At 45.5% G+C, this 27,814-nt stretch overlaps 2 protein-coding genes across 2 annotated transcripts in view; one reads left to right on the top strand and one right to left on the bottom strand.

The window, feature by feature from the left end:
* arhgap35a (Rho GTPase activating protein 35a) overlaps positions 1 to 15,218 on the bottom strand; it is an 85,106-nt gene extending 69,888 nt beyond the window's left edge. The window contains exon 1 of the mRNA XM_042708761.1: positions 14,452 to 15,218. The gene's annotated coding sequence lies outside the window, so the exon portion shown is untranslated. The remainder of the gene's footprint in view (positions 1 to 14,451) is intronic.
* Positions 15,219 to 18,187: 2,969 nt separating this feature from the next.
* ap2s1 (adaptor related protein complex 2 subunit sigma 1) lies at positions 18,188 to 26,044 on the top strand. Its single transcript, XM_012829005.3, has 5 exons — positions 18,188 to 18,340; positions 19,110 to 19,259; positions 19,495 to 19,608; positions 21,810 to 21,869; positions 23,457 to 26,044. The coding sequence occupies exons 1-5, from the start codon at positions 18,338 to 18,340 to the stop codon at positions 23,556 to 23,558; spliced, it is 429 nt and encodes a 142-aa protein (XP_012684459.1). The 5' UTR covers positions 18,188 to 18,337; the 3' UTR covers positions 23,559 to 26,044.
* The last annotated feature ends 1,770 nt before the right edge of the window (positions 26,045 to 27,814 follow it).

Consider the following 27,814-nt stretch of genomic DNA (forward strand, 5'->3'; position numbering starts at 1 on the left):
GAGAGAGAGAGAGAGAGAGAGAGAGAGAGAGAGAGAGAAGGGGGAGAAAATGCTGACTCACCCCCTTAGCCTGTGTAAAAGAGGACTTTTTTTTCTCTCTCTCTCACACACACACACACACAAACACACACACTCCTCATTCCCCCTCACACTGAAAACCATGTATAGAGCATTCATTTAGTCCTCTGGTGTCATATGGGAATGGGCGCTAAACGTTTTAATCGTGTATCTATCCACTGGCAACCAAGTATCATTGACAATAATCCTTCTGTGGGAATGGGAACCATTCGATTACCAAAGTGATTATAGTTGTGGAATTCCATGGCAACAACACTGGCACTATGGCAACCGATGCTCAAGCCGGTACAGGGAATACCATTGTTGCTTTGCAAGCAGTGGACCCAGGTTTGATTCACAGTCAATGGAAGTCATTTCAGACAAACACGTGTGCCAAATACTTCACTTTTACCTTTGGTTTATTTGCACAAAGTACCTGACTAAACATACGGCCTAGCCTGACTGAGCCGCGTCAGGGAGGCGCGCCAACAGGGATCCACTGGGTGCGCTAGCAATGGTTTCTATGCTAGGTAACTAGTTATCCAGCTGAGGAAACCTTAAAATAACATTAAACGGTTCAAATGGCAGCGTTCTATTTGCATGCAATGATAACTAGCTATCTGGCTGATGTTACATCCTCTTCAATTTAACTTCTAACATTATAACAGGACAAGGGAGAACCCCTCGGGGTGCCTGTGCAGCTTTGCTGCTTGACTCCCAAATAGTATAACCTTTAGCAGTTCATATTCTCACAAAGTAGCAACTGCCAACTCTTATGATGGCATCGTAACTTAGCGATAACTAGGATAGGTGCACGGCACCGGGCACGTTTTCACTTCTTGCAGAGTTTCACGCTAGTAGCATTCAGTTACATACAGTCGGGTAGGAGACGACACCCATTACTTTATCGCTATGGAAGACTGAGTGTGAATGAAAATTAGTTTTGATCTGATACATTAATGTGTAATGTGTAAAAGGGCCAAGAGATAGAGCGCTACTAATATATAGAGCGCTAACAAACATAGCGATGGTTTCATACGTCTATTCACACACAGACTAAAAGGCATCTGATTCACACTTCTCATCTAGTGGGGGCAAAGAAGGCCAAGGATCCCAAGCCACCCACACACACAAACACACACACACACACACACACACACACACAAGCCCGATGTAGCAACAACAACCAGAGGAGCTTCTTGAAACAGACAGCATGGCTGAGCTCGACTGCATCGGAGGGTGACGAACCCTACAGCTACACAGCCAAACACGGAGGGTGTGTGTGAGAGTGTGTGTGTGTGTGTGAGCGTGTGTTTGTGTGTGTGTGTGTGTGTGTGTGAGGGTGAGAGAGGGGTTAGTGCCATTCCTTAACAACTTGGCAGAAATCTTCAGAGAACACACACACACACAAACAAACACTCACAAACAAACAAAAAAACACACACATACACTAAAACAAAAACAAAAACAAAAACACACACACACACACACACACAGAGATGCAAGGGAATGCAAGCACTATCAGTCTGGTGACTCCTGGACATAGTTGCTGTGATTAGCTAAATGATACAGGGATGAGTCTGCACAACCTGACCTGAGGTCACTGATCCGTCACACACACACACACACACACACACCCCACACACACCTAAGGAAGCACTGTAACACCTCATCAGTTCTCCAGAGCAGCCGGTGAGATAAGAGGAGCGTGTCATCCAGCTGCCTGGCCGCCTGCCGTGTCTCTGGTCGGCTGAGACGGCCGTGTCTAATAAATAAACAGACGGATAAATAAAGTAGACACGGTTTGAGAGAGGGCAGAGTGTTTTTGTGTGTGTGCTTGTGTGTTTCTGTGTGCATGTGCGTGTGCGTTTTTGTGTGCGGCTGTGTGTGTGTGCGGGTGTGTGCGTGTGTGTTTGTATGTGTGTGTGTGTGTGTGTGTTTGTGTCCAGGGTTGCACAGCAGTCATGCTCAGTGCCTTCAGGGGTTCAGTGTGGATTTGTGCGCTTGAGGCTTTGAGCCCATGTTTCAGGGCTGGGGCCAACTGGACAGGCCATACACACATAAGTGCTGCGCGCACACACACACACACACACACACACACACACACACACACACACACACACACACACACACACACACACACACACACACACACACACACACACACACACACACACACACACACACACACACACGGAAAGGGATAAACCATGGGGGATTGAGTGAATGGAGCACTGGATCCTGCAGGAGCACATTACTTAGCAATGTGTAAAATGGGATCCAATTTAGGGAACTGCATGGATATCGTGATTTGGAGACGTGTGGGCACATGGGGCAGAGGCCTGGACGCTGTACAAGAATACATGGACCATTACACAGAAAGGGGTTTGGGGTGTGTGTGTGTGTGTGTGTGTGTGTGTGTGTCAGTCAGAGAGTGAGACTCTGTCTGTCTGTCTGTGGTGTATTTCTTTCTTTCATTTTAGAGGTATCCATACGCGCACACACACACACACACACAGGGCACTCAAAACATCCCTGCCAACTGCCATCCAGGAGCAGACCTGTCTTCCGACACACACACACACACACACACACACACACACACACACACACACACACACACACACACACACACACACACACACACACACACCAAGGTTATTATAGTTTTGCGTTTTTCACTAGTTTTTATTTTTATTTCGTTTTGACTTTTTGTTTTCAATTTCAGTTTAGTTTTAATTAGTTTTTAAAGCGGGTTTGCTAGTTTAGTTTAGTTTCTATTTTTTGAAAATGCTTAGTTTGAGTTTAGTTTTTATTAGTTTCAGTATTAGTTTTAGTCTTTACCGCGGAATGCAAGAAACCAAGAGGGGGGGGGGGCAGTCAAAACAAGATGCTCAAAATGAATAGAAGATACAAGCTATAATAAATAATATGTAATAAAAACAGAATTTGCGCATGTCCTGTTCAAACAGACAGGAGACAGCGAGACGGTGAGGCAGCGACGAGCTGTGCCTCATCTCAGATTGCGCAATCCCTCACAAACTAGGTTGAGCGCATGCGTAGAAACTATTTAGTTTTGCTGATCTGACGTAAAGCCGCAGTGAAAAAGCACGGAGAGGAGGCAAATAGTACCTCTGCTTCAATAAAGGGAGCATGCGAGAGCCCACCGGTCGGGTTTATTCTTGTTCTGCCGTTACTCTTCTTATATTTGACATTGACTACGAAAATGGAAGATTCTATAGCTAAGCTAAAACATTTCTCATAACTGGACTTTCAATCAAAACGTGAATTGATCAATAATGGGAGACCAATGCCGTAGCTAAAATGAATGCTTGAAACGACGGGACAGAAGATAACTCGATCGACTTCTCACATCCAAAGCCAAAATGTTTTGAAAATATTTTGAACCTCAAGAATAGATTTGGTTTGGACGTACAGCGGAGACTAAATATTAGTAGGGGGGTATCTCACCCCTCATTCGCTAACATTACATTGATATCAGAGAAAGCCCTTGCTCCGTTAATTTCCCGTTCTCTTAGGATTGTTTAATGTCTATGTAAAGCCATTTAACATCAAACAAGTGGTTGTGATCACTTTGGTGAGCTGATTTTGAGAAATTAAACTTAAATTGCAGCTAAAGTTGTACATAATCACACATATTAACACGAGTTCATCACAAGCTAGCAGCTGCCAACTGTATGTAGCCACCTTACCTATGTTAGAATGCTGATATGAAAAACAACCAGTAGTCAATGTGCAAGCTGCCAATTGAATGGTGATTTAAGCTACTGTATTGGGTTTATATATTTGTAAATCTGACTCTGAAAGAGTCAGTGCCTCACCAGCCACGAACCTCACCGCACGTTACTGTTCCAGGTAATCCCAAATAGGACTCTGTCGCTTTCTCCCGACTTTTGCCGCCATAATACCAGGTGAGGGGCGTGTAGTAAAAGTGGTACGGCGGAAGATAGACGCTATGTATGAAATCAATTGACATCTATGAAATACATTGACAAAGACGAAAACTAAGGACATTTTCTCTATAATTCTATTTTATTTTAGTTAGTTTTGTAAAGACACAATACAGTTTCAGTTAGTTATCGTTTTTTTATAAAGCCTCGTTTTTATTTTTATTTCAGTTAACGAAAAGAAAAATCACACCTCGTTTTCGTTTTTTCGTTAGTTTTCGTTAACTATAATAACCTTGACACACACACACACGCCAACGGAGCAGAAATGCCTTCTGACACAGGAGGTGAGAGTGCTGCGGTGGTGGAGGAGGAAAAGTGACATGTTTGAAACGTTCCATCAGATGAGTGTATTTCAGGAACGTGCCCTATCCCATCCCCCCCTCTCTTTTTGTGTCCTCCGCTCCGCTCCTCTCCTCTCCTCTCCTCTCCTCTCCTCTCTCCCTTGACTGCTTGTCTCTTTTGTGATTAAACCTGCCACATCTAATTAAACTCTGCGGATGCATCTATCTTTCTCTACCTCTCTTAACCTCTCTCTCTCTTTCTCTCTCTGTGTGTCTTTACCCGAGCTCTCTCTCTCTCTCTCTCTCTTTCTCTCTCTGTGTGTCTTTACCCGAGCTCTCTCTCTCTCTCTCTCTCTCTCTCTTTACCCAATCTCTCTCTCCCTCTCTCTGTTTTCACCCGATCTCTCTCTCTCTCTTTACCCAATCTCTCTCTCCCTCTCTCTGTTTTCACCCCATCTCTCTCTCTCTCTTTACCCAATCTCTCTCTCCCTCTCTCTGTTTTCACCCCATCTCTCTCTCTCTCTTTACCCAATCTCTCCCTCTCTCTCTCCTTTTTCTTTCTCTCATAGGTATGTCATTATGAAGTAATGGTGGGGATTACGTTGATGGGTGACAGGAGTGTCAATCTCTGAGAGTGTTATGGATTATACCCGGTAATTCACTGGGATTAATGCAGCAGGGTTTGTTTTTAGGAAGGTACCCATGTTTGGAGTGGGACATGTTTTTTACAGTCTGCACCACATATGAGCACTGGCGAGGCTGTCTAGCACGCACACACACACACACACACACACACACACACAGCGCTGCGTATACACACTCACACAGACACAGAAGGGGGTCTCTGTATGACATCCCACAGGAAGCAGGACAGCTTTGAAACGGGGGATTCCAGCAGGAACACCAAAACAAAATGACAGCAACAACTAGAAAAGGGAAGGAAGGGGGAAAGGCACACAGGGAGACAGATCTAGAGAGGGATGGAGAGATCTAGAGAGGGATGGAGAGATCTAGAGAGGGAGAAAGAGATCTAGAGAGGGAGACAGAGATGGAGAGGGATGGAGAACTAGAGAGGGAGGGAGAGATCTAGAGAGGGAGGGAGAGATCTAGAGAGGGAGGGAGAGATCTAGAGAGGGAGGGAGAGATCTAGAGAGGGAGACAGAGATGGAGAGGGATGGAGAACTAGAGAGGGAGGGAGAGATCTAGAGAGGGAGGGAGAGATCTAGAGAGGGAGGGAGAGATCTAGAGAGGGAGGGAGAGATCTAGAGAGGGGGGGAGAGATCTAGAGAGGGATGGAGAGATGGAGAGAGGGATGGAGAGATGTAGAGAGGGAGGGAGAGATCTAGAGAGGGATGGAGAGATGGAGAGGAAGACGGAGAACTAGAGAGGGAGGGAGAGAACTAGAGAGAGAGGGAGAGATGTAGAGAGGGAGGGATAGAACTAGAAAGGGAGGGAGAGATGTAGAGAGGGCTGGAGGCCGGGAGACAGACACACAAACACACTTACAGCTCACTGACGCCGGCATCATGCTGCATCACCAGCAGAGGGATAGCAGTGGACCAGGGATTTGGCCTCCCTCCAGCCCTTTCCCACACCAACTCACCTATCACACACACTGAAAGGACTCCATACAATACTCACCTATCATACATTCACACACCAAAGCACACACTCACACACTATCACACGCATCGAAGAGCCTCCATTCAATACTCACATACACACACAGGCAGCTACGGGACGACATTAACACGCTGAGAAGCATGAAACGCCCAACTTCGCACACGGCCACTGGGAGGTGTGTGTGTGTGTGTGTGTGAGGAGGCGGGATTCCTTAATGTAACAAAGGCCTACAACTTTTCTCACGGTAGACTCTCTTCTGCTCCACACACACCTTCATCTGTAGGTGAAACACTGAGGTTGTCTCCCTTCCTCTCTCAAACACACTAACTACAGTATTCCCTTGGAATCTCTCTATCCGATACACACACAGCTCACATTCTCTCAAAAACACATACAAGGGCACACACGGAACAAGAAGACTATAAGAGTCAATGGCTAGAAAAGTCTGATCGTTGACTGGCTCTGCAGACTGCTTGCGTGTGAGCTCATCTTCATGGGTAGCGATGGTGCAGATTGGAAGCGGTTTACCACCAGGCAGCCCATGCTAGGCTAACTTTAGCACTGTCGGTCTGGGCCTCTCTTTCCTATCTGTTTGAGAGCAGGCTAGGTTAACTTTAGCACTGTCAGTCTGTCTGGGCCTCTCTTTCCTATCTGTTTGAGAGCAGGCTAGGCTAACTTTAGCACTGTCCGTCTGTCTTGGCCTCTCTTTCTTATCTGTTTGGGAGCAGGCTAGGCTAACTTTAGCATTGTCCGTCTGTCTGTACCTCACTTTCCTATCTGTTTGGGAGCAGGCTAGGCTAACTTTAGCACTGTTCGTCGGTCTGTCTGGGTCTGTCTTTCCTATCTGTTTGGGAACATGCTAGGCTAACTTTAGCACTGTCTGTACCTCTCTTTCCTATCTGTTTGGGAGCTGAGCCGCATGACCCAACAAGGGTCGAAGGTCACATCTGCGGAACCCTTACACATCCTGGGACTTCCATCTCCATGGCCACTATTCAGCCTGACCGACATGGACCTCCATTGTTCAGACGGGGAGATGGTGAAGGGTAGGGGGGATTCAATAGCCGCCAACAAAAGATGAAAACCCCCATCGCCCTCAGAATGGTGAGATTTCTCACACAAACACCCCCCCCCCCTCATCGCCACTACCACCACAATAATCATCCCCTCCCCCGTCGGACCTCTGCACAGTTGTAGCTAATTTCCCGGGGAAGGCGTACGCCAGTTCCCATTTGATAAAAGCCTTGTCTTTTCAGGGAGTCGGCCGTGTGCATTAACAGGCCGCGTATCCAGTTTCATATTGATTGAAGCCTCGCTCTCTGGGCGACACAGATCTCTTTCAGATGAATGTTCCGAGAGCTCAGTGGTGTCTCAGTGCAACTCCGCCAGGGGAGGATGGAGGCAGACAGAGAGGGAGGGAGGGAGGGATGGGGCATGGGTGAGGGATGGGGGGATAGAGAGACCGAGGGCAGGAAAGACAGAGCGAAAGAAAGAGGGAAGAAAGAGAATAAGAGGACAGAGACAAACAGACAGGGAGAGAATTAATATATTTATATATATTTACGTTTGCCTAATCTTTGCATTCTATATATAAACCTTGTGCTTAAATGTTATGCTTTGGCAATGCAAAACTACTGTCATGCCAATAAAACGTAATTTGAATGGAACTGAATTGAATTGAATTAACCTGGGATGGTATTTTGAAACGGTTTTGTGAGTAAAGGTATCTGTGATATACGTGCGACATGAAATTGACTAGATTAAACCAGCCATGACAGTGGTTGTGGTCATCCGACTGCATCGTAAACAAAATACCACCCCGCCCCCGCATCCAAATCCACGTTCGGACTTCCTCATAGACAGACAGACACAAAAGAGAGGGAGGGACAAAAAAAAAACTAAACAAAAAAAGAGTGAGAGAAGAAGGTAGTGAGGAGAGTGTGAGAGAGAGAAAGAGAGAGAGAGAGAGAGAGCGCGAGAGAGAGAGAGAGAGAGAGAGAGAGAGAGAGAGAGAGAAGAAAAGGATGGAGAAAAAGAGAAAAGAAAAAGAAAAAGAAATAAAAAAATTACTGAGTCACATACTGAACAAAGAGACAAAACAGAGTGACCGAAAAGAAGTAGGGATAGAAAGAGTGTGTGTGCATGTGTGGGGGACAGAGAGGGAAAGAGAGAGAGTGTGTGTGTGTGGGAGAGAAAGAGAGAGTGTGTGTGTGCGAGAGAGTGTGTGTGTGCATGTGTGGGAGCGAGAGTGTGTGTGTGCATGTGTGGGAGAGAGAGAGAGTGTGTGTGTATCTGTGGGAGAGAGAGAGAGTGTGTGTGTATCTGTGGGAGAGAGAGAGAGTGTGCATGTGTGGGAGAGAGAGAGAGTGTGTGTGTATCTGTGGGAGAGAGAGAGAGTGTGTGTGTATCTGTGGGAGAGAGAGAGAGTGTGTGTGTATCTGTGAGAGAGAGAGTGTGTGTGCATGTGTGGGAGAGAGACGTCCCACCCACATCCACAGACCTGTAGCCATCAGCAGATGGGCAAGAGCATCGGGGGCTCAACCACCCCCCACCCCCCCACCCCCCACCCCCCACCCACCCCACCAGCACATTTCCTAATAGAAATTCAGATAGTCATTACAAAATGCACTTGTTCCTCCCCTTGTAATCCGGCCCCAGAACAAGGCCTCCATTCAGTTCAGCTGGACCCTAATCTGGGCCTACGGATTCATAAGCTTCCATAATTAGCTCCTGGCTTTATCAAACCCAACGCAGCCTTTTTCATTCAAATCAAACTCCTGTCCCTTTCCCCGAGAAACAAAACCAATTAAGTTGTACATTGCACAGCCAGATAGAACATGACGTCGCCCGTAGCATTGCTGGAGTAAGGTCATTTGACGTGCGGATGTGTGTGTGTGTGTGTGTGTGTGTGTGTGTGTGTGTGTGTGTGTGTGTGTGTGTGTGTGTGTGTGTGTGTGTGTGTGTGTTTAGGCGGGAGCAGGTGGAGGAAGGGAAAGAAGTGCTAAGTCATCCTCTGATTGAACAGCAAAGTCACGGCACAGACCTGTGGCTCTGTTACTTGAGGTTCTGTTACTCATTCTTAGAGGGAAAAAAAATAAAATAAGAAGAGACAAGGCTTTGATGTGTAAATCCGAGAGACTGTCTTTTCAAGAGTGTCTGCTTGCCCTCTCCCTTCACCGAGAGATTTCGACTCTTCCTACATCAAAACGACACTGTAGACAGAAAACCCTTTGTTGAACTCTTTGCCAGCCAGATATAGTGGCTCGAAAATGACTTCAAGAATTCAAGACAGACCAACTCGCCATCTCACTCAGACCAGGATGGCGTGAGATCAGCCAAAACAAGAGGAGGTGCGGACTCGTCTGCCACGAGAAGACTGGCACCAGGTCACAGAGCCTTGATGCGGAGTAAGGAGAAAGTCAGATCAGGAAAAGTCCGTCTCAAAAACAACTCTGACCATCAGGGGAAATGAAACCGCATGTCACTCTTCACATCCTCGACACAAGACACGCATCTCTCGGAGTTCGGGGCCTACAAGAGTGGCCTCAGGACACCTGATAAAGGACCCACCAGGAAGTGTGTTTGGGCACTAATCAAAGGCGGTCGGCAGCGGGTGGCAGCTCTCGATTCGTGCAGTCTGAAAGGTCTGGGCTCTTATTGAAGCAATTTGACCCCGAGGAGAGGGGGGTGGGGGGGGAGCGAGACGGCAGACATGATTCACTTTAGCCGCCTGGAGCGCACGGGTTCATCAGCAGAACGACGGCTACTTCTGCCACCACCACCGCACTCCTGGTGCCGGTACAAATGGAAGTCCATTAGGTTTGCCGGTTCTGCTTCCTGCCACGGCATGACCAGACAGCGCCGGTTCTTATCAACACACATCATCTCCACAAGGAGCACAAACGGAGAGATAAACAACCAACCGGCCAATCAACCAACCACCAGCAGGGACACAGCCAGGGGCACATGAGAGGAGAGGAGCAAGCCTGAGTAGTCTGTGGGCGTGTGTGTATTGTGTGTGTGTACCTGTGCGTGTGTGTGTATTGTGTGTACGTGCGTGCGTGTGTAAACATGTGTTTGTATGGGTGTGTGTGTGTGGGAGGGAGGGAGTTTGTTTGCGAGTATGTGTGTGTGTATGTTCATACATGGGTTTGTGCATGTTTGTGTGTTGTGGGTATGTGTGTGTGTGTGTGTGTGTGTGGGACCACACCAAGAAACAAGAGGAATTTCATCTGCAAAACACACATGTGCACGCAGTCACAGTCACACCCACATAGGATGATTTTATCAGGCCACGCTACCAGCTCTCGCTGTCCCTGCCTGCATCTCAGAGTACGAGAGGACACACCTCCTGACACTGATTAGAATCAGAGAAACATTCTTTTTCTCTATCTCTCTCCTGTTTCATCCCCTCCACCCTAAAATCACTCACTCGCTCCCCATCCCTGGTACATACCTGCATTCTCCTACGGACTCTCAGAGGCAGAAAAACCAAAAGATTTGTCACCATAGCAACCCAAATTAGACAAGACCAGACTGACTTTGCTAGACTCCTGCCCACCTGGCTGAGAGAAAGTGCACAACTCCAAACTCTCCATGCACACTTTGAATCTGAGAGAAAGTGCACAGCTCAAAACTCTCCATGCACACTTTGAATCTGATGTGGAAGGGTTGAGGCCAAGGCAAAAGAGAGGGGGAGGGGCGGAGGGAAAGAGTTGGAAAAAAAGCCAAAGAGAGAGAGAGAGAGAGAGAGAGAGAGAGAGAGAAAGCAAGAGAGAGAAAAAGCAAGATAGAGAGAGGAAGAGGGAAGAGAGAGAGAGAGAGAGAGAGAGAGAGAGAGAGAAAAAGCGAGAGAGAGGGGAAGAGAGAGAGAGAAAAAGCGAGAGAGAGAGAAAAAGCGAGAGAGAGAGAGAGAGAGAGAGGAAGAGAGAGAGAGAAAAAGCGAGAGAGAGAGAGAGAGAGAGAGAGAGAGAGAGAGAGAGAAAGCAAGAGAGAGAGAGGGAGAGAGAAAGAGAGCGAGAGAAAAGGCAAGAGAGAGAGAGAGAGAGATCTGTTATTGTTAGTGCTTGACAGCCTCACAGTTGGGAGATGGTGAAACTCTTTCGGCATTCTTGGCTTTTACAGCCCAGGGGCCGGCGGCACCGACCCCAGCCGACTCTGGGCCAGACCCCAGCCGACTCTGGGCCAGACCCCAGCCGACTCTGGGCCAGATGAAGCTGCTATCGGGGAGAGGTCACCCCGAGGGGCCTGCACCAGCGCCGCAGTCTACACTGAACAGGGTCGGGGGTGGGGGCGGGGACGGGACAGGGAGAGGGCTTCTTATGGGGAAATTGAATTTCTGAGACAGCCAGCAGGGAGGAGTTAGCTGGGGGGGTGGAATAAGAGATGTCACAGGGGCACGAGGTGGGGTTGATGCGTCGAGGAGGTGCCTGACAGCTTCTGGCTTGGGCATGAATCTGACCCTGGTCTGGCCCTGATGTGGCAGCTCTGGGCCACACCAGGGTCGTATCCATTAGTGTACAGCTTCTAACAGCGACCAAGGGCAAGCCCTCTCACACAGAGGAACTATGCCTCCGCCAACACTCAATAACAACATACACTGGCTTTTGACTGAGGCTGAAGTTTCTCATTCTTTCCTACGGTGTCCCTACCGGGCCAAAAAGAGTGCCACGAGTGGGCACTCACCTCGGGAATGCTTGGTGAGTTTGCTTTGACAGGTTTCATAATGTCGAATGACAGAAGTCACTGCGCAGCTCCTGGCAGGCAGGGAGTTGTGTTGTTTAGTTGTGAGTTCAAACAAGGTGTGGTCATTTGTATACACCCAAAACATACAACACACACACACACACACAGAGAGAACAGGTTACTGAACTTATGACTAAATGTAAATCAGAGTCATAACTCTGAAGTTAATCATTAGCATGTATGTAATCTAGAGGCAATGAGCAGCAACAGCATAGTTAAACAGGGCAGACATTCCACCCTGCTTAGAATTTGCTTCTGATTTGATAAACTTTTGACTGGGTGACCCCTAGCAAAGGAACGTGGGCTTATTTCAACTCGATTAACTCCAGCCACCAAATTCCTCGATCGCGCGGGCCTGCGTCCCCTCTCACCATGCCCCCAGCCCCAAATGCAGCCGTTTTTATCAGGCTACTTCCAGTGACACTAATCTGTTTCCAAGCAAACACACACTATAACAGAGGCACAAATAAAATGTCACACTCTGTTGGATACCTCTAATCAGACTCGAAGTAGAGTTGTCAGTAAGAAATAACCCAATAATATGAATTCCGTTCACATTTGGTTTTCACAAGCAGAACCTCTGGATATATTGTGTTTCTGGCTTTGACTAACTTAACACACACAGCACAACACACATACAATATGCTTACATTACTGATATGAAAGTCATATCAAAGTCATATGTTTCTTAACTATGTTTTATTATAGGTTGTTTTAACCATGTTTTTTAACTATGTTCTCACTGTGGCACTCTGAGATTCATGTGAATATAGAGGGCGTTATAAATTAAATGAATTATTATTATTATTATTATATTATAAAAGTACCAAAAAGAAACCACGTGATGAAAGATGACGATATAGTAGTGAACGTTCCCGAATTTAACTCTTTTCAGAGACAATCTCGGGAAAATCCCAGACACATCAGGGTCTGTAAACCTGGGTCAACATGACACGCGTGGTTAGTTCTCTAGAATGTTGCCACATCAATAAACTGGGGTTGTTCTGGTGAAACTACTTCAGCGAATGTTGTTATACACCGTATCCAAAGACAGCTGGCGTTTAGGGGTGTAAGATACTGGGTTGCTTAATATCGTGAGAGCAACCACGTTCCATCAAGTTTAGTGAAGCAGTTAGAAAAGAAAAGAAAAAAAGAACATCAAAATGTCAAAGAATGTCCACCATCTCCAACAACATGCCCGGTGCTCATGACTAGTGTTGCAGCCAGGGTTATTCAATGAACGGAAAGAGACAGGAAAGGGCTCCAGCTCTTCACATTTCCCGGTAATAGGGTAGGGCCGAATGTCGTTTGTTTGACCAAAGTGGCTTTTATAATCAGTTTGCCACCCCCTCATCACAAGCTCACCTAATAGGTCAGTAAGAAGCAGAGAATGATTTGCAGTCATCATGTCAAGGCACCTGATAGCAATCTGTGGTTTATGTTTTGGTGAAATTACACGAGAGTGCTACTTGACTATTTATCACAATTAAACCACAAACTGAAACACAGCACTATTAAGGACATTATTGCCCGAACCGCAGCTGACAACTAAAAACGTGAACAAAACTGCCTTTGAATGTAAGCACAGCAGTGGACGGGATAGGACCAAGCAACTGTTTCACACACACTGATAGGCTACATCATATCACCCAGTGTGACACTCACGCACTGGTCCATCTCGCTCATCAAGCTCTATTGTCTTTCGCCACATGTGTGTAAGATGTGTGTCTAAGGTGGTATTTTCACCCATTCTGCTACATAAGGTCGGGAGACGATCACGTTAACAAGACTCCCGCGGAATAATCGCATGGGAAGATTGTGCAGAACGAAGCCTTTCTTGAAAAATATAAGATTTAAAACAAAAAAAAACATGCGTTTAGTAAGCACCCAACCGAGACATGTTTAGACACTGAAAAGTAACAAAAATAATGGAAGGAAAAACGCCCGATCCAAAGCAGATCTCATCGTCGGGTCCTGGTGGGCTACAGGGTCGGGTTGCAAGGCCTTCCCACATTTTGTATTTCTCCAAATCTGAACAGAGGCCTTGACCACACGCCTCGGCGTTTTTTCTCGAAACGGGGGAAACGTCAATACACTCATGGGTGATGCAATGCAACCCATCTAAATCACACATTTGCCTGTTGTTTCTTTAAGAGAAGACACTGACATTGATTTAAACAATTTCACTTCTAAGGATTTCATCATGTTAATAAGCAGTCGATGAAAATACCCAAAGATGTTACTCAGCAAAAGTAAAATCGGAAGTTTTACTGCATTTTCGTCTAGACCAACTAGTGGAAAAGAGAAGACCTATGCTAATCTTTAGTCCACTCATATATGACAGCTAAACTATTTGGTTTTCAGGCTTACAAGACCCACAGACCTGGTCAACGAATTTCAGCGAGGGAGGAACTGCTCGAGGCGACACAAGGGCTAAAGAAATAAAAACATCCAAGTAGGCTGGGTTGGGCCCGAGTATCTTAAAGTCCACGCCATGGAATTGGAGACCCATTGAGACCAATTCCCTAAACTTCAGTACTCGATTGTCCAGAGCAGGATGTTTTTATTTTTACACTGCACATTTCTCCCTTAACTGAACCAGATTCACTTTTTATCACACCAACTCCTCTCCCTCCAACCGATCGTTTGAGAACACATGTAAGCTCTGGCAGCAATACAATATCGGTAGTGGTTCAATATAAACCCTACAAATGCAAGTGTTCTTTTGGTGAGAAACACGGACATCCGAAATAAAAAATAAGACTGGTACGTACCATAGCATTCCTCTCCGGTGTACTCTCTGCCTCTCGTTCTCTCTTGGTCTCCGATGCCGAAGTAGCAAACCCCGGGCCGGCTCGGTAAAACAAAATAAAGCCAAGATATAGGAGTCCCACAAATATATTTAGAATGGCTTAGTTAGTTCCCTTCTTTCGTCAGTGCGTAAACAGCGTTGCTTTCCTAATTATGCTTCCATTTCAGACGCGTAAAGTTTGTTGCCCAGTTTCTTGGCTCTTGCTCTCTTCCACTCCAATGCTAAAAGGGAGAAATAGGGCTTCGACCGGCGAAAAAACAATCCTAGATGTCGGTATGTGGTCCACTGGATTTTCTTGTTTGGAAGGAGGGGGCGTAGAAGGAACAAAAAACAGAGGTTTGTGTCGCGGCGTCTTCCTTTGGGCTCACCACGTTGTTTTTTGACCAATTATTATTTCCTTTGTTGCGTCCAAAAACACTTTGGACATGCCTGTTCCAAGCCACGTTTAAGTTGCTTTCACAGCATATGGCTCGACAATGCAACTCCTCCCGACAGTTCCGTATGATAATTTCACTCCCTCGGACAAGCCGTTTGCAAAAAAACCATGTGCGTGAACGAGTGTGCGCGTAAGTATGTGTGTATGAGAGAGTGTAAATGTATTTTTGCCAGTAATGGCGGCCTTTCTCCCGTTCGTAGTCTCTCCTCCCTCTCTGCTGGGAGAATGGGAACGCTGCACAACCACAGCGCAGTCTCGCCCAGTGGCGCATGGACACCACTGCAAAAACTGCAAAAATGCACAGACTAGCTAGGATCGGCCTACACGGGAACACATACACGCACAAGCTCGCAATAATCCAAACGATCAAGTTTGCGCATGTTTATGAAACCTACTGCATTTATTACCATAACATATATGTTATGCTTAAATATTTAAATGTAGCTTGCTTGTATTAAACACTTTGTTAACAATACATGGATATTAGTCATCAAGTCTTCCTGTAAATTAGCAATACCACTTTCACTGTGTAGCCCAATGACCAGTATTAACAAGAAACATTTTGAATGTATGTGTCATTGTTTATGAGTGTTTTTGTCCTCCTGTCTGTGTGATCAATTAGCCATTTTTGTAATTGAATTTAGTACCTAGTTTACATAATAGAAATAGCCTACTTTCTATATCTACATTTTCCAAATGATTTGGATACAACAAGTTCCACTCCAAGAATTCCCATGAAAGTATATGGCTTTATAACAATGGCCTCATGCAAGAGGTGAAGGCTACTGCGAACAGCTTAGTGATTGTAGAGACAAAGACAAATTCCAGCGATGCAGTTTAGCAAGCTGCCATGCCATAACCTGGTTGTTGTGTAACCGCTTCAACAGATGTCAGTTCTTTTCAGGCCTGACACAAAAATCTCTCTCTCTCTCTCGCTCCGTCTCTCTCTCTGTTTCTGACTTTTTCTCGTCCTCTCTCCCTTTCAAAATATAAAGCTCACACCCTTGAGGGTTGAGTCTTTCTGTACAAATCCATGCCTTCTTATGTCATACACAGAGCACGAAAGATTGAACCGAGAGCGCTTCGTTTTCAGCTCGTCCAAACGGGGCAAACACAGTAATACATTTTCACCATATTTCACTCCTGCTCTACTCAGAGGGTCTGCATTGTAACGACTGGTCAGCTGGATTCCTTTAGGCTCAGATTCCAGTGCTCGGCCCTGCCCAGAGCATGCCCAGTGGGGTCCTGCGGCAGGGCCCGGAGGCATTCGAGTCATGGTTTTATTCCTGATTACATGATTACAAAGGGGTCAAAGTTCGATTTTAATCTACGCTTGTTTTACAGGCTTCCTCTTACCTCCTCATAAATAGGGCAGGGCTGTTTGCAAGTTCACCCATGAATCATGGCCTTAAAACAACAGCCGTGGAATGGCAGAGGTAACCAGATCCAAGTCCGCTCCAGACTAGGCCCGGTTCTGGTCGAGAGGCTGATTTAGCAATGTGCAATGGGATCCGTTTATTCGGGGGAAAGGGCCATGACACACAGGCCTTGAAACAGACACTCTCCTGAATAGGTTTCTCACAGCATAGCTGTTCGCTTGAGTTTTTCTTATTTACCAGTTCATTTACTTTCATCAGACCACAGCAGCCAAGAGGATATGTGGCTGCTGGTTTGAACGGACGCACGTATGAGAAGGCTACACCCATGCAGGCTTGAGTAGTGTACCCCCGCTCCCCTCCCCCGAACCCCGTTGCTACCTCCAGGGTTCAGCTGAAATATTTCTAAGTCCCAGGGGTCACCACATTCTTCCCCCGTGCAGTTGTGCAATCTCCCAACAATCATAGTTCTCCAACCCCTCCGACACCACCTCCCTCCCCCTCTCTACCCTCTTCTCTCTCTCTCTCCAACATCTCCACCCCTTCCCCCTAACCTCTGAAAATGTGCAGAAAAGTTGTCCAAGCCGTCTGGACAATGTTCTGCGGTTGATAGCCTAATCTCTGGCACCACAAACAAACCAAGGGTCCTGACTCTGTGGAAACAGCTGCTGATGTAACGCAAAGTTGACCCTGTTATTTGTTCATTTGCAACGCATGGCTATAACAGCAGAATATATATTTGTAATTATTATTTTTGAATTAAAACAGCAGTTAGGAGTTTTTTGTTGAAAACTAGGTTTAGGGTAAGGCTAACTAAAAGTCTAACTAAAGGCACTAAAAGGCAAAATAGAAACAAAAGCACAGTTGGCACTGATCTAAGCTAGTGGTGCTAGCATGCTCACTGGTGTCTTCTGGCAATATAGTTGTCAGTGTCATGCAGTGAAAGCTCTTCTTACATTTTTGCAGGGTTTCTGACTTTCTGACGGGGACCACAGAACAATGTAGTGCAAATATGGGGCTAGTAGGAACAACACGTATTTTTTTTATTTTATTTGTATCTGTCCTTCACATGACCATATACCATCACAATTAATTTGAAGATGGTACCAAAACTAGTTACTTATAAAAATATACCATAAAGAGTGGTCACTGTCTGTATACCATTGCTTTAAAATATCTGACCTTTCTAAAATATGTTAGAAAGCTGCAAGTATTTTCATTTTGCCAGTAAAGCTGACCAGCTGACACAATCATCTACTCACTGAATATGTAAGTGACTTGTAACAGACTAAGGAATAGTTATACCAATACCTACCATACAGTTGCAGACATAGGCCTACATGTTACACAAATATTAAGAATAATGAAAATTTGGTCTATACTTCTACTACTACTTATGCTAATAATATCAGTATCGGGAACTCATCCTCCACGACATTATCAAAATATGAAACTTTTAAACTAATGAAAATAGAATAAGATAAAATGTGTCACAGGCAAAAAAGCAAAGCGATGTGGAAGGATAACAACATATAGTCAAATGGTATAAGATGTGTGGTCGAAACATAGGGTCTGCTTCAATACATTTAAATAGAAATCTAATCAGTTATATGTTCAACATGTATCTTCATTGCCATGACTTTGCTGATTAAGATAAAGTTAAAATAGATCTACGTGAAAATCCTTATTCTTTTCTTTTTCTTTTTGCCCGAACTAGCCCTAATCTTGCGTTACATACCTTATCACAAATGTGGCTACGTCATTGCTTTTTTCACTCCAAAAAGTAAATCATAATGGAACTTGTAGTTTATGAGGGGAAAGCTGGGTCTGAGTGCAGTTTGGCAGCTTGGTATTTGAAAACTACATTATCCATCTCCGACTGTCTCCTTCCCCAATCGAGGCCTTCCAAACACATCCTGTCGGGGACTGATAGCGGGGAAGGAGAGGGCCGGGAAAGTGTCTTTCTCAACTGACCAATCATACTAAATCTTTCTTTTTATCTCATCAGAAGAGGACTACATTAATACATTGACAAAATGGTACGTTCTATACACATCTTAGCCTATGTAGGAAGCTATCACAGCTTAGATAGAAACTAACGTAACCCAGGTAGCACCCTAGCATGTATCTTATGTTGACTAACTTCACCGCTAAGCTAGTTAGCTTGCTAAAGAGCGGATCTGATCCGCTAGCATGATAATTTCCTTGCTGCTGAGGTGTAGTGGTTATTAACCATTCACATAAACCAAGCTTTTTCAATAACTACAACCGGCCATTATTGCGTCCCTTGTCTAATTGTGGCTTGTGTCGATTTGTTGCATGCTGTTAGGTAAGTTAATGTAACGCTAACTAGGATAACTAGCTAGGTGTAGACTTTGCTTACGTTCGTGCGAAACACTATACAAATAGTTGGAACTGTAGCCTTAATGCTTTGGATCATACTACGTAGTATTTTCCTCATGTGATCTTTTTATGTTGCTTAATATCGTTATTTGTAGTTAAGAGATGAGAAATGTCTTCGCCAATTCATCGAGGACTTGCAGGCTGGTCAGCTGATTTAGCTGTGACATTAGCTGCAAAGGCAAGCTATCTAGCTTTATAGAAACACGTCTGTTCTGTAGCTTGCCGAAATTGTCAGAGGTATGACCGCATTGTCTTGAATAATGTGATGGGTTGTATAATACGTGTGTTTTGGTACATTTGGGAACTCCTACGTGAATTTGGTTAGCCGACCATCGCACAGTCATGTGACGGGGCTCATTTGACCTTTGCGTGGAATAAATCGGCCATCCTTGATTGTGCCTACAGATCCGCTTCATTCTGATCCAAAACCGAGCGGGAAAGACCCGGTTGGCCAAGTGGTACATGCAGTTCGATGATGACGAGAAGCAGAAGTTGATCGAGGAGGTGCACGCCGTGGTGACGGTCCGTGACGCCAAACACACCAACTTCGTGGAGGTATGATTATGTAGAATGATATGTAAAAACGGAGAGAATACACCTGGGTCTCTTGAATAGATGCACATTTTATTTCAATAGAACATTTAATTCTGTAAGTTTCTCCTGTGGTCTTTCTACGATTAGAATGTCTGTACTTTTAGCAAACATTCCAATTACACGTACCGACATACTGATTCATATTGACCTACAGATTCCCTTTCCCATCTCTTATTTCTTGTCTTTGTCTCTGCAGTTCAGGAATTTCAAGATCATCTACAGGCGGTATGCAGGCCTGTACTTCTGCATCTGTGTGGATGTTACAGATAATAACCTGGCCTACCTGGAGGGCATCCATAACTTTGTGGAGGTATGATATTGCTCTGGTATTGTTGCACTTGAAACAGAGAGCAGAGAATGCAGATAAAATGCCTTGCCCATTGGCCATGTTAGTCATCTGTTGTGATTGATGCTGAAAAGGCCATCCATCTCTCCTCACTGATCCTTTCTTATACAGTCCTACAAGGAAGTTCAGATTGAATTCCTCCTCTCTCTTCCTCCTTCTTTTTCATCCTGAATTCAGTTATTGTTTTGAGTTGTTTTTCAGCTTTGACCTCAAACAGCACAGTATACATAATCTGCACTCAAATAGTCTTGACCACATAGCCTGAAAGCTGTGGATAGTAAATGAAACACGGTAGCGATAGCGATTTCTAACCGAACACGATTCTTCGAAATGAGGGCCTGCCAAACACTCTTTGCAATGAAGGCTTACGATGCACCAAAGGCATTCTGGGAGATAGGAAGTGAACCAGGACCCAGCACCAGCTGGTAATTCTTTACTGAGCCGTGTGTGTGTGTGTGTGTGTGTGTGTGTGTGTGTGTGTGTGTGTGTGTCTGTATTCGAGCGTTGGCCCGGTCTGAAAGTTGCTGTGAAAGGAAGACTGTGCGCGGGAGTTCGGGAGCACAGTGACCCGGAATGCCGGCACTTCCTCTGACCATTCATCAAAACATCCCTCCGCCTGCGCTGCGCTCTCCTCCTGGCGTCTCAGGCCGGGGCGGACTGGTAGCACAGCAAAGGGCCAGAGGGGAGCTGGATACTGCGTGCGTCTGCAGCTCTCCCAGTCCTGCTGGCCACAGGGAGGTGATGGGGCAGTGAAGAGCAGGGCAGCCTGGCAAACAGGCCAAAATGGCTCAGTAGTTCAGGAACTGCTTCAGTAGTTCAGGAACTGCTTCAGTGGTTCAGGAATTGGTTTTCGGAAAGTTTCTTAGAGAGGCAGGTCTAGGGCCAATGATTTTCCGCGATAACGGAAAACGGACGGAATTCGCGGAATGAACCCTTTGAAAGGAATTGCAACTTTCAGACGGACACATCATTTTGTGCATACAAATCGGCCAAATTCCCCTGTATTTTGGGCTGCAAGGCTATATTTCTTTCAAATAAACACAACAACGATTGCAACGATGAACAAACATTAATTAAAGAACAAACCACTGAGAAAATGTCACGTCTGCGCTGAACTCTGCTCCGGCCACGCCCCCCTTTTCAACGGTTAAAGCTAAAGCCACATTCAGTCACATTCACTTGCTCGTCTTCCCAATCGCATTTAAAACAAAAAATGTTTAGTCTTCTGTTCTGTTGATGGCTGGCAAACAACAATCTAAGAAGGGCACATATTATTCACTCATTTAAAGCCATCAATCTACCTCAGGGTGAACAAAATGAGCTGAAATGGGGAAAAAACGGAATTCACCAAATGTGAAACGGAAAATCATTGGCCCTACAGGTCAAACCTACGTTCCGTACATTAAAACCTATATTCCCATCGCATTAAACGGTTTCTATTTAGAAGCCCACCTCAGACAGCTGCTGGAGCTGGTCTGTTACATCGAGGCCAGATGCGTTTATGAGTTTGCTTCTCTCCAGGAGAGACCCATAACTGCAAAGCCCAGTAAACTAGTGGTTCAGCATGCATTCTCTGGCACAGAGTAGCCCAAGACTTCCTGTTGTGACTGCGGCACTCATAGTTGATGACAAGCATGTTTCCCATACGGCCAGCTGTCTGTGTCTGCAGATTAAAGAGGTAGTGTACACTTAAAAGTGTTGTTTGAGCTGTAAACTAAGTTGTATAACTGCACTGTGATGAAACACATCAATGCTGGTGTAAATATTGACAAAGTGACCCATGCTCACCTTACATCATGAAATACATACGTTCAACCGTCAGACCCCTCCCCCCATGCTCACATTTAGACAACTTTTTTTTATTTTTTATTAAAGTGTTATTTTTTATATAAGAGTTCAGCTCAGAGCTGGGGGTGAACCTACACTTTAAGGCCTGGGGGTGAACCTACACTTTAAGGCCTGGGGGTGAACCTACACTTTAAGGCCTGGGGGTGAACCTACACTTTAAGGCCTGGGGGTGAACCTACACTTAAAGGCCTGGGGGTGAACCTACACTTTAAGGCCTGGGGGTGAACCTACACTTTAAGGCCTGGGGGTGAACTTACACTTTAAGGCCTGGGCATTGTCTTTAGTCTGATGTGCTCTCTCCTCTTCCTCTCTCCAAGGTACTGAACGAGTACTTCCACAATGTGTGCGAACTGGACCTGGTCTTCAACTTCTACAAGGTATGTTTCTGCAGCTTCTGTTCAGTTTGATAACACGCTTCTTAGCAGTGTCCAGGTAGTATTGTGTATCGGTACTGTACCATTGTATCAAGTATGGTGTCAGATGCACATTTCACTCTTGGATGGGTTTACAAGGCCTGACAACTCTATTTCTTTCTCTCCAAGGAGTGGGCCTTATCTGTAATGTATTTAATACTTGTTGACAGTGAGTGAATGGGACAAGCATGATGTCTTTAAAAACCTTAACCAGGCAGTATTCTGAAGCGTGGGATGGCTGCAACAGAAAATGACTAGTTCTGTGCTGCCTGCTGCCAGTGAAACTTGGCAAAAAGCACTTTAGCTCCAGGGACTGGTTTACCTTCTTTGAAATCCATACAGCAACCTTCACATGTAAATGAGAATAGACAAGATCATTCAAAGAACATGCTAAACCGTCACTGCTCCTCCCAAACCCTGTTTATGCTAATAAAGGGATACCATGGCAACAGGCATTTCACGTATAATTAGCCAGTCATTTCATTAAGCTTAACTGCATCAGGTTTGTGTGGGAGTGATTTAACAAAAAAAATTAAGAAACTTTTAGAGAAAAACTGTAAGTAATTAGCAGTTGCCTTTGGTAATTACGCCAAGCTGCTGCTTTTCTAATTGCGGCAGCTATTTCTGCAACCCACCTTCTTGTGAACCTTAACAACCCTTAGAGCGGGCCGCCTTGTTTAAGATGCAGGAAGGAAGAAAAAGAAGAAAGGAGGGAGAGATGCGGAGAGCGGTAGAGTAGGAGACGGCCGTGTGTTAGTGCTTCAGCTCGTCTCAACTGACTGTCGTTACGGCAACAGGTGCAGCTGCGTCTTTGAGACGGATAGCGATTGTCTTCGCTCTGTGAGTCCGCTGTTGTCACCACACAAAGGGACGCCTTTGTGAGATGAAGGAGGGTGAAGGGATCGGAGTTTTTAAAGTTGTTGTTGTTGTTGTTGTCGTTGTTGTCGTCGTCGATGCTTTGCTTCGCCTCAGGAGCGGTCTGTCTTTCAGAGAAACAGTGGTGCTGTAATACTGTGTAATTAACACAGTAAGGAAGGACTCCGTAAACATGTGTTCCCAACCAGTGCAGTCATTTAACACAAATGTGTGAAGTCACGGCTGGAGATGGAGTCTTTTCTGTAGTAGAGAGGAGTAAGTAGTCTTTAGAGTAGAGTTCTTTGACGGCGACAGCAACCCTGAGAGTTTGTAGTTGCAGCAGCTCTGTATGATGCTCAACCCTGAGAGTGTAGTGGCCGCTCAAGGACTGGCCGTTATTTACTTTTCTAAATGTGTGTGTGACTGTGTGTGTGTGTGTCCGGACCCTTTGTTTCTGCTCCCCTGTGCCATGTGTACATGGTGGTGGAGGAGATTTTACAAGAGAGAGTTTGTGTGTTGTGTGTGTGTGTGTGTGTGTGTGTGTTCTGACCCTGTGTCTTTCCTCTCCTGTGTGTCAGGTGTACACAGTGGTGGATGAGATGTTACAAGAGAGAGTTTGTGTGTGTGTGTGTGTATATATATATATATTAGTGTGTATGTGTTCTGACCCTGTGTCTTTCCTCTCCTGTGTGTCAGGTGTACACAGTGGTGGATGAGATGTTCCTGGCTGGAGAGATCCGGGAGACGAGTCAGACCAAGGTGCTGAAGCAGCTGCTCATGCTCCAGTCCCTGGAGTAGGTGGGCCACAGGGGGGGCGTCCCACTCGCATCCGTCTCCATGGTGACGGGCGTCCCGCTCGCATCCGTCTCCATGGTGAAGGGATGTCCCGCTCGCATCCGTCTCCAGGGTGACGGGACGTCCCACTCGTATACATCTCCTGGGTGATCTGTGATGTGTGAAACGTTATCTCATCACCTACCTAACCCCCCCTCCCCCTCCCTCAGTGTGCTTGTGTGTGAGAGAGTGAGAGAGAATGTGTGTACATTTGGGTGCCGTGCTGCAAAGATGAAGGCTACATGCCGGTTCTCTGTATTTCAAGCACTCATTGCTGACTTTGAGGCTTGGAAAATGGATTCTTCAGGAGGCCTAATGGACGGTATGAGTGGACATCTTTACTGCACTGCACTTAACTGATCTAAACTGTTTGTGTGTGTGTGTGTGTGTGTGTGTGTGTGTGTGTGTGTGTGTGTGTGTGTGTGTGTGTGTGTGTGTGTGTGTGTGTGTGTGTTTCCAAGTTTCCAATCATCTCCTTCTGTTCATTAGAAGCCCCCCCCCACCCTCTGTGCTTGCCAGATATTCAGCCATCTTCATGCATTTCCTATTGTTTTAATGATTCTGATGAGAGTACACATGCTGTGAGTGGCAGGCACCCACCCCCTCCAAGTGCGTCTGTTGTCAACACTCACTACCATAGAGTTCACAAGAGTTAACCATAGAGTTAACAAGCATTCTTGCGCCCTGTGGCTGTTGGCTGCCGGTGATCTCCCCCTCACTTCACAGCCCGACTCCCTGGTCCTCTGGTGTCTTACTTACTCGCTACAGCAGCCTTTTCAGAAGTTACACCTCCTACAGGTATTACACGCTGACCCTGGGCTCCAATTACAGGAGAGGTTACTGAAAGAACAGGAGTGGAAATGAATTTAATTGGCCGGTTGCAGAACCAACAAGGAGTGGAGGTGTATTATTTAATTGGCCGGCACATCCTTCTTTTATTCATTCTAATTGGCCGTCACATCCTTTCTTTCTGCATTTCTAATTGGCAGAACATCAACCCAAATCAGCGACACAGAAGGTGTTGTTTAACAGACCGTGGGGAAAGCCCGTGGGTCACGACCAAAACAGAGAGGGTTTGCCACCAGGTTTGGGCTGTTTCTCACACCAGAGTGAAGTCCTATAAGCGGCACGTAACCTGGGGGCCGAACAGCTGTAAGACACTATTTTACCCCACTCGGTCAGTGTGTGGCCGTAGACCTGCAACACAATGTCAAGAAAACCATAACTCGACAGGAACAGTAGGTAGTCGAGAGAAATATCAGTGCTCTATTGTGCTTCATGTTTATTGCAGTACTGTGAAGGTATTATTTTTCTTGTTTTTTTTTTGTATTGTGCACATGTGTAGTGTGTGTGTGTGTGTGTGTGTGTCAGTGATGGTGTGTGATGTATGAAATCAAGGTGACCATTCCGGTGTCGTTGAGCTCTGTAACTCGATACCATTCCAATGTAGTCTATCTGCTCGGCCCTCTTTCTCTTATCTCTTCAATGGTAAACATGCTCCCTCAGATGGACCGGTCTCCAGACCGTTCACCCACACACACATTGTGGGCTCCCAGCCCAAGCCAAGTCCGCTGCAGCAAGCACTGGGCAGAAAAATAATTGCCGTTGGTTTTGCTTCCATTGTGCTTTGACAAACTCCCCACGCACACACATAGGCTGCCTGTGCCTGGTTAAGGCTGTGGCACTCGTGTTATCAAATGTCACCGTGGAAACGGCATGCACTGCAGTCTCGTTAGCAACAACACGCTCTTCTTCATCTGAGATTTTATGTGAGATTCTCTGTGCCCCTCTTCAAGGGACTGCCCTTTGATTGAGATTCAGCCAGTACGAACCCCATTCCCTCAAGCATGCATGTAGCACTTCAGATGGCTATTGTAGTGTATGTAGTTTGTCATATCCAAATGGCCGTTGCCCAAACATGTGTTATGACCATCCTGATTGCTCTTCAGGTGACTAAGACCAGAGACTACACGCAACACAGAATCCTGCAGTCTTGTCGAGTGTGGTTGCTACTCCCAACCACTAGGGGCACTGCTGCCAAAGGGTGCGGTGATGAGCAAAAAACCTGAGACGTCAGAGGTCAGGTCGTCTCACATGACTCATTAGCAGAGTTTGTCAATAGCACTTCACTTAACGATGCTGCCGCCGCCGCCGTCATGGCAACCATCTCTGGCCTTGGGTCTACCCGCGTCATCAGAGCTGGTTTCCTAAGACACTTCCTATGTAACTTCAGTTTTATAAAGTGTATCTGTTCAGTCCATTCTTTCATTATTGTTTTTTTTTATGCATTATGTTCACCTATTATGCATTGTACTGGTGTTTTAATGGTCAACCTGTGTGCAGAGAGGGAACACTTGTCTGTTGTTGCCACCGACACCCCCTATCTATGTATATATATATTCAAAATCAGATGAAGTACTAAAGAAATAAAATGTAATGTGTCGAGTAGAGTACTGGTTTTATGTTATTTTTCATCCGTCATCTTTTTATAACAGTTAGTGTTTGTAAGACGAATTCAATCCACTATGTCTTGTCTAATGGCCACTCTATTAGGGTCGTTTTATGTTATGCTGCCACTTAGTGGCGGTGGGTGGGAGTGCCTAAAAATGCGGCATTACACAACTCCCCTATGAGGTCATGGGAGGGATTGATGAAATAATCAATACATCTGCTCATGTAACGCACATCTGTGGCCTAGTACATCTGAGTCATCCTCAGACATTAATACCAGAGAGTAACACACACACACACACACACACACACACACTAGGACACACCCTGCACCCTCCCAGGGTAGAATGGATGCAAAGCAGAAGACACACTGAGATTAGTGATCTCTGTTAGGTCTATGCTGTGGCTATATTAGAAGCACATTCTGAGTATTTCATTTTTAAAGCCTGTAATATTGTATGTAGATAAAGAGGCCATTAAGTATTCACTGTAGGGTTCTTTGTGTAATTAACTATAACTTATTAATTGTGAACTATTATTATCACTGTAGGGTTCTTATGCATTCCCCACACTTCTAGGAAAACATCCTGTGCATTACTAGCACTCAAGGCTCGTGACCTTGACCTCGACCTCTGTGTTATCACCTTGTCCTAACAGTTGAGTAACAGCAACCCCATGTGGTCTGTGGCGTTGGGATCTTTTACTGGCTGTCACCACCAGAAATGCACACACACACACACACACACACACACACACAATAATCAGAGGAGACTTCATGTTAAAAAAAACAAGCAAAGTTTACTTTAATTCCATCTTTAAAATAAACCAGACTAAATCAAGTCAAGCACCCTCCCCCTGAACAATCATCCACAGATAGAATCAGTCCTATGTACAGTATACATGACTCCAGATATACAGCATTTGTAGATGAACGCATCACACCGGTTACTAAGCAACAACTGAGGACCTGTGCAGCGCCTCGGGCCGTCATCTTCTAAGCGGGTCCCAGACGCGGGCCGGTTCTGGCCCAGACTAGGGCCAGTTCTGGCCCAGACAGGGCCCTGAATAAACCGCCATTTGGGTTGGTGAAAGGATAAAACTTAAAAACATGAATATAAATAAACCCAATCGTGACACGGGCATCATGGCTTTCCACATGCAGATAAGATGCAGTGTTTCATTGGAAACAATTTTGGTCTAACGGTCACAGCTAGGTGAGGATTGCCTAAAGCACGATCTCAGCGAAGGTGTTGATATAAACTGTTAATAAAACAGATAACAGTTTTAAAAATAACCGTCAGTCACACCCACTGTAACATGTACACTGTATCAACTGAGTCGGATGAACTATAGACTTTCAGGCATCCATAAAAAAAGTGCTTCCTATAGACACACAGGAGACGTCAAGCCACCAAGACTAGGCGTGATTGGGTGGCGATGGACCAATCACTGGCCTCAATCAATCAACCAACCAGGATGAGTAAAACAACAAAACAAAACACCTGAGTTGGACCAATCACTGGCCTCAATCAACCAACCAGGATGAGTAAAACAACAAAACAAAACACCTCAGTTGCTCTTTAGTAAGGAATGATTACTTCTATAGACTCTCTTCCTGTATGTCGGCATATATTTAAATTACTAAAAAATTGTACAATTCTATAGGTACAGTATATAAACAATCAAAAAAGTGCACTTGCAGAGGAGGAAATCAAAATCAAAATCAAATGGGGGTATATCACACACACACACCACAGAGACACACACCT

This window comes from Clupea harengus, chromosome 9, assembly GCF_900700415.2.
Source record: "Clupea harengus chromosome 9, Ch_v2.0.2, whole genome shotgun sequence".
Lineage (NCBI taxonomy): Eukaryota > Metazoa > Chordata > Actinopteri > Clupeiformes > Clupeidae > Clupea > Clupea harengus.